The sequence below is a fragment of the Salmo salar genome, chromosome ssa13, assembly GCF_905237065.1.
Source record: "Salmo salar chromosome ssa13, Ssal_v3.1, whole genome shotgun sequence".
NCBI lineage: Eukaryota > Metazoa > Chordata > Actinopteri > Salmoniformes > Salmonidae > Salmo > Salmo salar.
Genome location: NC_059454.1, coordinates 102,396,645 through 102,411,070, shown reverse-complemented (window position 1 = coordinate 102,411,070; position 14,426 = coordinate 102,396,645). Strand labels below are relative to the sequence as shown.

The 14,426-nt window shown below is 45.5% G+C and overlaps 1 protein-coding gene across 10 annotated transcripts in view; it reads right to left on the bottom strand.

Annotated features, from left to right (window-relative positions):
• LOC106568439 (guanine nucleotide exchange factor subunit RIC1) overlaps positions 1–14,426 on the bottom strand; it is a 111,269-nt gene that overhangs the window by 54,830 nt on the left and 42,013 nt on the right. For all 10 annotated transcript variants that reach the window (XR_001320293.2, XR_001320292.2, XR_006758421.1 and 7 more), the window contains exon 3: positions 314–393. Coding sequence is in view for 2 of the 10 variants with exons in the window: in XM_014138770.2 (XP_013994245.1) it covers positions 314–393 (80 nt within the window). In the remaining 8 variants the exon portion in view is untranslated. The remainder of the gene's footprint in view (positions 1–313; positions 394–14,426) is intronic.

The following is a 14,426-nucleotide window of genomic DNA, read 5'->3' as shown; positions in this document are numbered from 1 at the left end:
CTAAACTACAGTACAACCTATCCCTCGGGCCTCCTGACTGGTACACTAATTATCATAGCATGGAGACAGGAGCTACAGTGGGGGTTCGTCCTATGCTGGGAGTGAATGAATACAACAACCTTTGCAGAACAACAATTGACATCTATGAGTGAGCATTGTAGAACGTCATCCTTTAACATGTGGGCCCTGCCTCCCACAGCAGGTTCCTGGCCTGCTGCAGTTGACCTTGGTTATTCTATTTTGAACTTCAACCTTTGACCCTGAAGAAAGCGAGTGGGTGGAGAGGACACTAAATATATATTTCTGTACTCACTTGGAATAGACGGGCTCATAAAGATACTTGTCCTCTCCTCCTCCCACCACGTCAAACAGGAGGATGTAGCCATTGGCAGCCTGCAGAGAGAGAGAGAGAGACAGAGAGAGAGACAGAGAGAGAGACAGACAGAGAGGAAAGAGAGAAAGAGAGACAGACAGACAGACAGACAGAGAGGAAAGAGAGACAGACAGACAGAGAGAGACAGACAGAGAGAGACAGACAGAGAGAGACAGACAGAGACAGAGAGAGAGAGAGAGAGAGACAGAGAGAGAGAGAGAGAAACACAGAAGAGAGAGAGAGAGAGAGAGAGAGAGAGAGAGAGAGAGAGAGAGAGAGAAACAGACAGAGAGAAACAGAGAGAGAGAGAGAGAGAGAGAGAGAGAGAGAGAGAGAGAGAAACAGAGAGAGAGAGAGAGAAACAGAGAGAGAGAGAGAGAGAGCGCAAGAGAGAGAGAGAGAGAGAGAGAGAAACAGAAAGAGAGAAACAGAAAGAGAGAAACAGAAAGAGAGAAACAGAGAGAAACAGAGAGAGAGAGAGAGAGAGAAACATTCATGAGTATGTTGTGGCCTTGGTCATGCTTGAGGTACTGTGATCTATCAGAGAGAGACTGTGGTAGGTGTTCCTTCATCCAGCTCTATACAGAGAACCCCCCTCTCCTTCCCCAGCCACTACCATTCAGACATAGGAGAGGCTCCTTTTGCCCTATGGAACAATCCTTGGATAGCTTTTCAGAATTCACAGATACATTGGTCCACATAGAAAACTAAAGGCAGAGAGACCATAAATGACTTGGCAATAGGAAATACATGTATTTCCATGACAGAAATAAAACACAATTTTGGACTGAACAAAAATATAAAACGCAAAATGTAACAAATTAAAAGACATTACTGAGAGTTACAGTTCATAAGGAAATAAATTGATTAGGCCCTAATCTATGGATTTCAGATGACTGGGAATACAGATATGTATATGTTGGTCACAGATACCTTTACAAACAAAGTAGAGGCATGGATCAGAAAACCAGTCAGTATCTGGTGTGACCACCATTTGCCTCATGCAGTGCGACACATCTTCACATAGAGTTGACCAGGCTGTTGATTGTGGCCTGTGGAATGTTGTCCCCCTCTTCTTCAATGGCTGTGTGAAGTTTCTGGATATTGGTGGGAACTGGAACACGCTGTCGTACACGTCGATCCAGAGCATCCCAAACATGCTCAATGGGTGACATGTCTGGTGAGTATGTAGGCCATGGAAGAACTGGGACATGTTCAGCTTCCAGGAATTGTGTCCAGATCCTTGCGACACAGTTCCGTGCATTATCATGCTGAAACATGAGGTGATTGGGGCGAATTAATGGCATGACAACAGGCCTCAGGATCTCGTCAAAGTATCCCTTAGCATTCAAGTTGCCATTAATAAAATGCAATTGTGTTCATTGTCAGTAGCTTATGCCTGCCCATACCATAACTCCACCATCACTATGGGGCGCTCTGTTCACAACGTTGACATCAGCAAACCGCTCACCCACCCACACAATACCCCATAATGTCAAAATGGAATTAAGTTAAGACATTTTTACAAATTCAAATCTGAAATGTCTTGAGTCAATAAGTACTCAACCCCTTTGCTGTGACAAGCTCAGGTATAAAAATGTGCTTAACAAGTCACATAAGTTACATGGACTCACTCTGTGTGCAATAATAGTGTTTAGAATGATATTTGAATGACTACCTCATTGGTGTACCTAACAGATCATTTTATATGTAAGGTCCCTCAGTCGAGCAGTGAATTTCAAACACCGATTCAACCACAAAGACCAGGGAGGTTTTCCAATGCCTCACAAAGAAGAAGGACCCTTTTCGGTAGATGGGTAAATAGAAGAAAAATAATACATTTTACAGAGCTTTAAGAATTGTTTAAAGAATAAATTACCAAATGTTGCACAATCCAGATGTGGAAAGCTCTTAAGACTTCCCCAGAAAGACTCTCAGCTGTAAATCACTGCCAAAGGTGATTTTAACATGTATTAACTCAGGGGAAGGGTTGAACACTTGGAACAAAAAAATCTAGATGGTGTTTCATTTGAATTTTTCTTCCACTTTGACATCAGAATTTTGTGTAGATCATTGACAAAAGAAAATGAACAAAAAGTGGAAAAAGTCAAGGGGTGTGAATACTTTCTGAAGGCACTGGTCAAAAGTAGTGTACTGAGTAGGGAATAGGGAGCTATTTGAGATGCAGGCACAGAGTGCAGTCAGTCCACAAACTGACCAAGGTAACCTCAAGTAACCCATGACATTTCTACAGTGTGGTAACCAAGGCAGCACCATGGGACTGATAAAATACAATGGAGAAAGAAATTGGACTAATTCAACAGGCTGGAATTCAGGATCAGGACAGAGCCACAAGTACTGAAGACAATAAAATCCCACTGCCAGGGAAAAGGTCTGCAAAGCCAAACTAAGGGCGTCTCCCAAATGGCACCCTATTCCCTTTAAAGTACACTGCTCTTGTCAAAAGTAGTGCACTACGTAGGGGGAATAAGGTGCCATTTGGGACACAGCCTGGGTTCTGCTAAAGTCATTTAGGCTGGAGTAGCAGACAGGCTCTAGGACTACTCTTAAAAACAAACATTTCTATTCAGCTCTCATATCAGAGACAGTAAGGTGGTCATTGACGGAGGCTACTGTGTTCTTGGAGCTTCAATGCTGCAGAAATGTTTTGGTACCCTTCCCCAGATCTGTTCCTCAACACAATCAATCTACGGACAATCCGTAGAGCTCCGAGACATGATTGTGTTGAGGAACAGATCTGGGGAAAGGTAGCAAAACATTTCTGCAGCATTGAAGCTCCAAGAACACAGTAGCCTCAGTCAATCTTAAATGGGAGTTTGGAACCACCGAGACGCTTCCAAGAGCTGGCCACTCAGCGAAACCGAGCAATCAGGGGAGAAGGGCCTTGGTAAGGGAGGTGACCAAGAACCTGATGGTCACTCTGACAGAGCTCCAGAGTTCCTCTTTGGAGATGGGAGAACCTTTCAGAAGGTCAACCATCTCTGCAGCACTCCACCAATCAGACCTTTATGGTAGAGTGGCCAGACGAAAACCACTCCTCAGTAAAAGGCACATGACAGCCCGCTTGGAGTTTGCCAAAAGGCACCTAAAGGACTCTCAGACCATGAGAAACAAGATTCTCTGATCTGATGAAATCAAGATTTTTAACTCTTTGGCCTGAATGCCAAGCGTCACATCTGAAAGAAACCTGGCACCATCCCTACGGTGAAGCATGGTGGTGGCAGCATCATGTTGTGGGGATGTTTTTCAGTGGCAGGGACAGGGAGACTAGTCAGGATCAAGGAAAAGATCAACCAAGCAAAGTACAGAGAAATACTTTGCTTTGTCATTATGATGTACTGTGTGTAAATTGATACGGGAAACAAATTGGCCCAGCATCGTCCGGGTTGAGGGTTTGACCGGGGTAGGCCGTCATTGTAAATAAGAATTTGTTCTTAACTGACTTGCCTAGTTAAATAAAGGTTAAATTAAAATCTAGCTTGGTCCCAGATGCATGTGTGCTGTGTTGCCAACTCCTATGCCATATGGTCATTGGAGAGACAGTTGGCAAGACAGCACAGACCTGGGACCTGGACCTGGATATCCAAGAAAGTATAACGCAAAGAGTGACAGAAGTCTAACTCAAAAACTTTACAATTACGTAGATATCCCTAGAGACATTGGGAGAGTAAAACTCAGGAAGTTTGCTAAACATGACATTTCAGTCAAAACCTGGTTGGATTTAGTGATTTGGTGACAAAAACAGAGACAAAGCCCGGATTAAAGAAAACCAAGACACATATGTGAAGAATAAGTGTGAAAGGAAAAAACATTCAACAGAAAACCCAGAGGCCATGCAGCTTTGAACAATAGTCAGTATGTGGCAGAAACCAAGCCAAGCAGAGCAATAAGACAGATTGAAAATAGAGTCTGGTGTGACCATTGCTGGCAGGGCAGAGGGTGGAAAAAGGCAAGCGAGAACGAGAGAGAGGGGACATATTTTTGGAAGTTCCTCAGAGTTCACCCTCTGACTCTGTCCCGATGAGGGAAGAACACATGCTGCCTCAGTATGTGACATCTGGCAGAGAGAGGTCTGGATGGGAGAAGGCAGTCCTCCTACTGGGAGACGATTTTCACACCGTCGTGTCAACCTGACCCATACTGAGCTGGCTCTGATATTGTCTCTGCTCTGTAGCGTTAAATGGTGTTATGTTAGTGGCAGACGCTTGTGCTCTAATGTCACTCTATAGGTACCTGCTGCATGATGACAAGCAGTCCAAATACACACACTAAAACATGGCAGAGACATTACGATTATGGAGGAATGGCTTTGCAGATAAAAATGGGATTGAGGGTGTGAAGAGTCAAGAAGTGCAAAAGCAAACATCTCCTTGCTATGTTGATGTGTCTGACTGCACCTGTTGTTCACCCCACAGACAGATCTCCGTTGGCACGTGTAGCTACATGAACAAATCAGATGAGACCAGAGCAGAACAGAGCAGGGAGGACAGAAGGACAGTGTTGGATATAGAGCAGTGGTTCAATTAAATCTTGACAGCTAGGATTCCAGAAAGATTACCGGGCCACCCCCATGACACATTTACGATAAGAGCTAGGATGGATGCGGTTGCCTGGGTGACGGAACAGCAGACAAAGTGCCGACAGTCTGACTCTCTCTTCGGTTACATCTAGGCTATTCTCTAGGCCCCTTCCTTATCTAGGCTATTCTCTAGGCCCCTTCCTTATCTAGGCCCCTTCCTTATCTAGGCTATTCTCTAGGCCCCTTCCTTATCTAGGCTATTCTCTAGGCACATTCCTTATCTAGGCCCCTTCCTTATCTAGGCTATTCTCTAGGCACATTCCTTATCTAGGCCCCTTCCTTATCTAGGCTATTCTCTAGGCCCCTTCCTTATCTAGGCCCCTTCCTTATCTAGGCTATTCTCTAGGCCCCTTCCTTATCTAGGCTATTCTCTAGGCCCCTTCCTTATCTAGGCCCCTTCCTTATCTAGGCTATTCTCTAGGCACATTCCTTATCTAGGCCCCTTCCTTATCTAAGCTATTCTCTAGGCACATTCCTTATCTAGGCCCCTTCCTTATCTAAGCTATTCTCTAGGCCCCTTCCTTATCTAGGCTATTCTCTAGGCCCCTTCCTTATCTAGGCCCCTTCCTTATCTAGGCTATTCTCTAGGCACATTCCTTATCTAGGCCCCTTCCTTATCTAAGCTATTCTCTAGGCCCCTTCCTTATCTAGGCTATTCTCTAGGCCCCTTCCTTATCTAGGCCCCTTCCTTATCTAGGCCCCTTCCTTATCTAGGCCCCTTCCTTATCTAGGCTATTCTCTAGGCCCCTTCCTTATCTAGGCCCCTTCCTTATCTAGGCTATTCTCTAGGCCCCTTCCTTATCTAGGCCCCTTCCTTATCTAGGCTATTCTCTAGGCACATTCCTTATCTAGGCCCCTTCCTTATCTAGGCTATTCTCTAGGCCCCTTCCTTATCTAGGCCCCTTCCTTATCTAGGCCCCTTCCTTATCTAGGCCCCTTCCTTATCTAGGCTATTCTCTAGGCACATTCCTTATCTAGGCCCCTTCCTTATCTAGGCTATTCTCTAGGCCCCTTCCTTATCTAGGCTATTCTCTAGGCCCCTTCCTTATCTAGGCCCCTTCCTTATCTAGGCTATTCTCTAGGCACATTCCTTATCTAGGCCCCTTCCTTATCTAGGCTATTCTCTAGGCCCCTTCCTTATCTAGGCTATTCTCTAGGCCCCTTCCTTATCTAGGCCCCTTCCTTATCTAGGCTATTCTCTTGGCCCCTTCCTTATCTAGGCTATTCTCTAGGCCCCTTCCTTATCTAGGCTATTCTCTAGGCCCCTTCCTTATCTAGGCCCCTTCCTTATCTAGGCTATTCTCTAGGCACATTCCTTATCTAGGCCCCTTCCTTATCTAGGCTATTCTCTAGGCCCCTTCCTTATCTAGGCCCCTTCCTTATCTAGGCTATTCTCTAGGCCCCTTCCTTATCTAGGCCCCTTCCTTATCTAGGCTATTCTCTAGGCACATTCCTTATCTAGGCCCCTTCCTTATCTAAGCTATTCTCTAGGCCCCTTCCTTATCTAGGCTATTCTCTAGGCCCCTTCCTTATCTAGGCCCCTTCCTTATCTAGGCCCCTTTCTTATCTAGGCCCCTTTCTTATCTAGGCCCCTTTCTTATCTAGGCCCCTTCCTTATCTAGGCTATTCTCTAGGCCCCTTCCTTATCTAGGCTATTCTCTAGGCACATTCCTTATCTAGGCCCCTTCCTTATCTAAGCTATTCTCTAGGCCCCTTCCTTATCTAGGCTATTCTCTAGGCCCCTTCCTTATCTAGGCTATTCTCTAGGCCCCTTCCTTATCTAGGCTATTCTCTAGGCCCCTTCCTTATCTAGGCCCCTTCCTTATCTAGGCCCCTTCCTTATCTAGGCTATTCTCTAGGCCCCTTCCTTATCTAGGCCCCTTCCTTATCTAGGCCCCTTCCTTATCTAGGCCCCTTCCTTATCGAGGCTATTCTCTAGGCCCCTTCCTTATCGAGGCTATTCTCTAGGCCCCTTCCTTATCTAGGCTATTCTCTAGGCCCCTTCCTTATCTAGGCTATTCTCTAGGCCCCTTCCTTATCTAGGCTATTCTCTAGGCCCCTTCCTTATCTAGGCCCCTTCCTTATCTAGGCTATTCTCTAGGCCCCTTCCTTATCTAGGCCCCTTCCTTATCTAGGCCCCTTCCTTATCCAGGCCATTCTCTAGGCCCCTTCCTTATCTAGGCCCCTTCCTTATCTAGGCCCCTTCCTTATCTAGGCCCCTTCCTTATCTAGGCCCCTTCCTTATCTAGGCCCCTTCCTTATCTAGGCCCCTTCCTTATCTAGGCCCCTTCCTTATCTAGGCCCCTTCCTTATCTAGGCCCCTTCCTTATCGAGGCTATTCTCTAGGCCCCTTCCTTATCTAGGCCCCTTCCTTATCTAGGCTATTCTCTAGGCCCCTTCCTTATCTAGGCCCCTTCCTTATCTAGGCCCCTTCCTTATCGAGGCTATTCTCTAGGCCCCTTCCTTATCTAGGCCCCTTCCTTATCTAGGCCCCTTCCTTATCCAGGCCCCTTCCTTATCTAGGCCCCTTCCTTATCTAGGCCCCTTCCTTATCTAGGCCCCTTCCTTATCGAGGCTATTCTCTAGGCCCCTTCCTTATCTAGGCCCCTTCCTTATCTAGGCTATTCTCTAGGCCCCTTCCTTATCTAGGCCCCTTCCTTATCTAGGCCCCTTCCTTATCTAGGCTATTCTCTAGGCCCCTTCCTTATCTAGGCCCCTTCCTTATCTAGGCTATTCTCTAGGCCCCTTCCTTATCTAGGCTATTCTCTAGGCCCCTTCCTTATCTAGGCTATTCTCTAGGCCCCTTCCTTATCTAGGCTATTCTCTAGGCCCCCTCCTTATCTAGGCTATTCTCTAGGCCCCTTCCTTATCTAGGCCCCTTCCTTATCTAGGCTATTCTCTAGGCCCCTTCCTTATCTAGGCTATTCTCTAGGCCCCTTCCTTATCTAGGCTATTCTCTAGGCCCCTTCCTTATCTAGGCCCCTTCCTTATCTAGGCCCCTTCCTTATCTAGGCCCCTTCCTTATCTAGGCCCCTTCCTTATCTAGGCCCCTTCCTTATCGAGGCTATTCTCTAGGCCCCTTCCTTATCTAGGCCCCTTCCTTATCTAGGCTATTCTCTAGGCCCCTTCCTTATCTAGGCCCCTTCCTTATCTAGGCTATTCTCTAGGCCCCTTCCTTATCTAGGCTATTCTCTAGGCCCCTTCCTTATCTAGGCCCCTTCCTTATCTAGGCTATTCTCTAGGCCCCTTCCTTATCTAGGCTATTCTCTAGGCCCCTTCCTTATCTAGGCTATTCTCTAGGCCCCTTCCTTATCTAGGCCCCTTCCTTATCCAGGCTATTCTCTAGGCCCCTTCCTTATCTAGGCTATTCTCTAGGCCCCTTCCTTATCTAGGCTATTCTCTAGGCCCCTTCCTTATCTAGGCTATTCTCTAGGCCCCTTCCTTATCTAGGCCCCTTCCTTATCTAGGCCCCTTCCTTATCTAGGCCCCTTCCTTATCTAGGCCCCTTCCTTATCTAGGCCCCTTCCTTATCTAGGCTATTCTCTAGGCTAATTCCTTATCTAGGCTAATTCCTTATCTAGGCTATTCTCTAGGCAAATTCCTTATCACAGCCTTTTCATAATGTTGACACAGAGTTGTGAATGTTTGTTTTTTCACTCTGAGTGACTGTGTATTAGTCCTATGTCTACAAGGGAGGAGATGGAAGGGGAAGAATTATTAAACTCTGTTGAAAAGAGTAGTCGTCACTATCCAGTTACATACCGTACTGAAGGACATTGTTTTTTATTACAGCCTTTCGATTATGTGGAATACATTTACATTTCAGTCCTTCAGCAGACACTCTTATGGTTCATTTTTAGAACTCTAAATGTATCAAACAGGAAGAGGAAACGTAGCCTATTGTGCATCTAAGAGATGGGGGGGAAATTCTATTAAAACTCTATTGAAAAGAGAATAGTAGCAGCAGCAGTACACTTCCACTATAGGCCTACACACAATGTAGCTGTGCACTATAGGCCTACACACAATGTAGCTGTGCACTATAGGCCTACACACAATGTAGCTGTGCACCATAGGCCTACACACAATGTAGCTGTGCACCATACGCCTACACACAATGTAGCTGTGCACTATAGGCCTACACACAATGTAGCTGTGCACTATAGGCCTACACACAATGTAGCTGTGCACTATAGGCCTACACACAATGTAGCTATGCACTATAGGCCTACACACAATGTAGCTGTGCACTATAGGCCTACACACAATGTAGCTATGCACTATAGGCCTACACACAATGTAGCTGTGCACCATAGGCCTACACACAATGTAGCTGTGCACCATAGGCCTACACACAATGTAGCTGTGCACTATAGGCCTACACACAATGTAGCTATGCACTATAGGCCTACACACAATGTAGCTGTGCACTATAGGCCTACACACAATGTAGCTGTGCACTATAGGCCTACACACAATGTAGCTATGCACTATAGGCCTACACACAATGTAGCTGTGCACCATAGGCCTACACACAATGTAGCTGTGCACCATAGGCCTACACACAATGTAGCTGTGCACTATAGGCCTACACACAATGTAGCTGTGCACTATAGGCCTACACACAATGTAGCTGTGCACTATAGGCCTACACACAATGTAGCTGTGCACTATAGGCCTACACACAATGTAGCTGTGCACTATAGGCCTACACACAATGTAGCTGTGCACTATAGGCCTACACACAATGTAGCTGTGCACCATAGGCCTACACACAATGTAGCTGTGCACCATAGGCCTACACACAATGTAGCTGTGCACTATAGGCCTACACACAATGTAGCTGTGCACTATAGGCCTACACACAATGTAGCTGTGCACTATAGGCCTACACACAATGTAGCTGTGCACCATAGGCCTACACACAATGTAGCTGTGCACCATAGGCCTACACACAATGTAGCTGTGCACCATAGGCCTACACACAATGTAGCTGTGCACCATAGGCCTACACACAATGTAGCTGTGCACCATAGGCCTACACACAATGTAACTGTGCACCATAGGCCTACACACAATGTAGCTGTGCACCATAGGCCTACACACAATGTAGCTGTGCACCATAGGCCTACACACAATGTAGCTGTGCACCATAGGCCTACACACAATGTAGCTGTGCACTATAGGCCTACACACAATGTAGCTGTGCACCATAGGCCTACACACAATGTAGCTGTGCACTATAGGCCTACACACAATGTAGCTGTGCCTCCTCCTGTCAGCTAATTTCTTCACCAACAGAGTAGGATCAAATAGCTATTACTGAGAAAAGCATTTCATCACATTCAGAGGGGTCCTATACATAGTGTGGATTCTCACAGCAGGCTCCTCGGTCTCAGATAGCCTAGTTATTATAATAGAACCATTTCCTCAGAGTGAAAATACGGTGAATTCCGGGCATATCTGAGTCAACCAGCACTACTGCAGCAGAGCTGAGATATGGAAGAGAAACTGAACTGACTGCCCCAATTGAACTAGACACAAAGAAACTTACCGTGGAATTATTATAATATTTTACATACATGTTTGACTGTTGCATCTACTCACTTCATTCAGATACACTCAGAATACAGTAATGATTCCTGGTTTTAAACTTTTGCTCTGATCATTTCATTCAGAAGTCAGTCTTAATGGTTTGGGAGCCAAAAAGGAGCTCTCGTAATAAACTCACACCAAAGAGCTAGAGAAAAGTTAAAACAGGGATACTAGCTAGTGACGATTCAAATACACAGACACAAAATGGACAGCCGAACCCATGGTGGCCCTAATGTTTAAACGCTAAGGTCTCCCTTCAAACACTTCACATCTTTAATAATAGTAGCTAGCCTCTAAACAGCAACCAAGGAAATGCATGCTAGAAATAGATAACCAAACAAGGTCAACAAATGGTATTTTGGCAGCAAGTGTTTTATTTTTTTATTTTTTTTTACTAACTAGCCTACCTCAAAGATTAGATCTGGTTATGGCATAAGGCCTTACTGTTTTATTATTTTATCAAGATGACAACATGCATAGAACAGGCCTACATTGTTCAGACCGCAAAACTCAGAGGCCATGTAACATCTTCCCTTCCTGTTGTTGTGACTTAGCTGAGGCCTAGATGCTGTGGTTTAAAAGGTGCAGTCTAAAATTCAGAGCATACATTCATTTTTGGACCTTTAAATTAAATGTTATATAAGCATTCAAATTGCAGAGTAGTTTTAAACTGCTCTCGTATGACCTTACGCATGTCTGGTTTATTATGCAATTGCTGATTGTTGTTTGTATGTATGCATGTACAGTTGAAGTCGGATGTTTACATACACCTTAGCCAAATACATTTAAACTCAGTTCCACAATTCCTGACATTTAATCCTAGTAAAAATTCCCTGTTTTAAGTCAGTTAGGATCACCACTTTATTTTAAGAATGAAATGTCAGAATAATAGTAGAGAGAATTATTTATTTCAGCTTTTATTTCTTTCATCACATTCCCAGTGGGTCAGAAGTGTACATACATTCAATTAGTATTTGGTAGCATTGCCTTTAAATTGTTTAACTTGGGTCAAACGTTTTGGGTAACCTTCCACAAGGTTACCACAATAAGTTGGGTGAATTTCGGCCCATTCCTCCTGACGGAGCTGGTGTAACTGAGTCAGGTTTGTAGGCCTCCTTGCTCGCACAAGTTTTTTCAGTTCTGCCCACAGTTAGGCCATTTTGCAACAACTTTGGAAGCATGCTTGGGGTCATTGTCCATTTGGAAGACCCATTTGCGACCAAGCTTTAACTTCCTCTAACTGATGTCTTGAGATGTTGCTTCAATATATCCACATAATTTTCCCTCCTCATGATGCCATCTATTTTGTGAAGTGCACCAGTCCCTCCTGCAGCAAAGCACCCCCACAACATGATGCTGCCACCCCCGTGCTTCACAGTTAGGATGGTGTTCTTCAGCTTGCAAGCCTCCCCCTTTTTCCTCCAAACATAACGATGGTCATTATGGCCAAACAGTTCTATATTTGTTTCATCAGACCAGAGGACATTTCTCCAAAAAGTTGGATTTTTGTAACCCTATGCAGTGGCAAACCGTAGTCTGGCTTTTGTATGGCGGTTTTGGAGCAGTGGCTTCTTCCTTGCTGAGCGGCCTTGCAGGTTATGTCGATATAGGACTCGTTTTACTGTGGATATAGATACTTTTGTACCCGTTTCCTCCAGCATCTTCACAAGGTCCTTTGCTGCTGTTCTGGGATTGATTTGCACTTTTCGCACCAAAGTACGTTCATCTCTAGGAGAGAGAACACTTCTCCTTCCTGAGCGGTATGACGGCTGCGTGGTCCCATGGTGTTTATACTTATATATTGTTTGTACAGATGAACGTGGTACCTTCAGGCATTTGGAAATTTGTCCCAAGGATGAAGCAGCCTTCTAGAGGTATACCATTTTGGGCTGATTTCTTTTGATTTTCCCATGATGTCAAGCAAAGAGGCACTGAGTTTGAAAGTAGTCCTTGAAATACATCCACAGGTACACCTCCAATTGACTCAAATGATGTCAATTAGCCTATCAGAAGCTTCTAAATTTTCCAAGCTGTTTAAAAGGCACAGTCAACTTAGTGTATGTAAACTTCTGACCCACTGGAATTGTGATACAGTTAACTATACTGCTCAAAAAAAAAAAGGGAACACTTAAACAACACATCCTAGATCTGAATGAAAGAAATAATCTTATTAAATACTTTTTTCTTCACATAGTTGAATGTGCTGACAACAAAATCACACAAAAATAATCAATGGAAATCCAATTTATCAACCCATGGAGGTCTGGATTTGGAGTCACACTCAAAATTAAAGTGGAAAACCACACTACAGGCTGATCCAACTTTGATGTAATGTCCTTAAAACAAGTCAAAATGAGGCTCAGTAGTGTGTGTGGCCTCCACGTGCCTGTATGACCTCCCTACAACGCCTGGGAATGCTCCTGATGAGGTGGCGGATGGTCTCCTGAGGGATCTCCTCCCAGACCTGGACTAAAGCATCCGCCAACTCCTGGACAGTCTGTGGTGCAACGTGGCGTTTGTGGATGGAGCGAGACATGATGTCCCAGATGTGCTCAATTGGATTCAGGTCTGGGGAACGGGCGGGCCAGTCCATAGCATCAATGCCTTCCTCTTGCAGGAACTGCTGACACACTCCAGCCACATGAGGTCTAGCATTGTCTTGCATTAGGAGGAACCCAGGGCCAACCGCACCAGCATATGGTCTCACAAGGGGTCTGAGGATCTCATCTCGGTACCTAATGGCAGTCAGGCTACCTCTGGCGAGCACATGGAGGGCTGTGCGGCCCCCCAAAGAAATGCCACCCTATACCATGAGTGACCCACCGCCTAACCGGTCATGCTGGAGGATGTTGCAGGCAGCAGAACGTTCTCCACGGCGTCTCCAGACTCTGTCACGTCTGTCACGTGCTCAGTGTGAACCTGCCTTCATCTGTGAAGAGCACAGGGCGCCAGTGGCAAATTTGCCAATCTTGGTGTTCTCTGGCAAATGCCAAACGTCCTGCACGGTGTTGTGCTGTAAGCACAACCCCCACCTGTGGACGTCGGGCCCTCATACTACCCTCATGGAGTCTGTTTCTGACCGTTTGAGCAGACATGCACATTTGTGGCCTGCTGGAGGTCATTTTGCAGGGCTCTGGCAGTGCTTCTCCTGCTCCTCCTTGCACAAAGGCGGAGGTAGCGGTCCTGCTGCTGGGTTGTTGCCCTCCTACGGCCTCCTCCACATCTCCTGATGTACCGGCCTGTCTCCTGGTAGCGCCTCCATGCTCTGGACACTACGCTGACAGACATAGCAAACCTTCTTGCCACAGCTCGCATTGATGTGCCATCCTGGATGAGCTGCACTACCTGAGCCACTTGTGTGGGTTGTAGACTCCGTCTCATGCTACCACTAGAGTGAAAGCACCGCCAGCATTCAAAAGTGACCAAAACATCAGCCAGGAAGCATAGGAACTGAGAAGTGGTCTGTGGTTACCACCTGCAGAACCACTCCTTTATTGGGGGTGTCTTGCTAATTGCCTATAATTTCCACCTGTTGTCTATTCCATTTGCACAACAGCATGTGAAATGTATTGTCAATCAGTGTTGCTTCCTAAGTGGACAGTTTGATTTCACAGAAGTGTGATTGACTTGGAGTTACATTGTGTTGTTTAAGTGTTCCCTTTATTTTTTTGAGCAGTGTATAAGTGAAATAATCTGTGTGTAAACAATTGTTGGAAAAATTATTAGCCGACTTAACAAGAACTGTGCGGGGGGGGGGGGGTAAGCAAAGGAATCAGTTGGAAATGTGACTGTAGCTCGCTTCAAACGGCTATATTTTATCTTTCATCTGAAGTGGGTAGAGGAGCATCATTAAAGCAT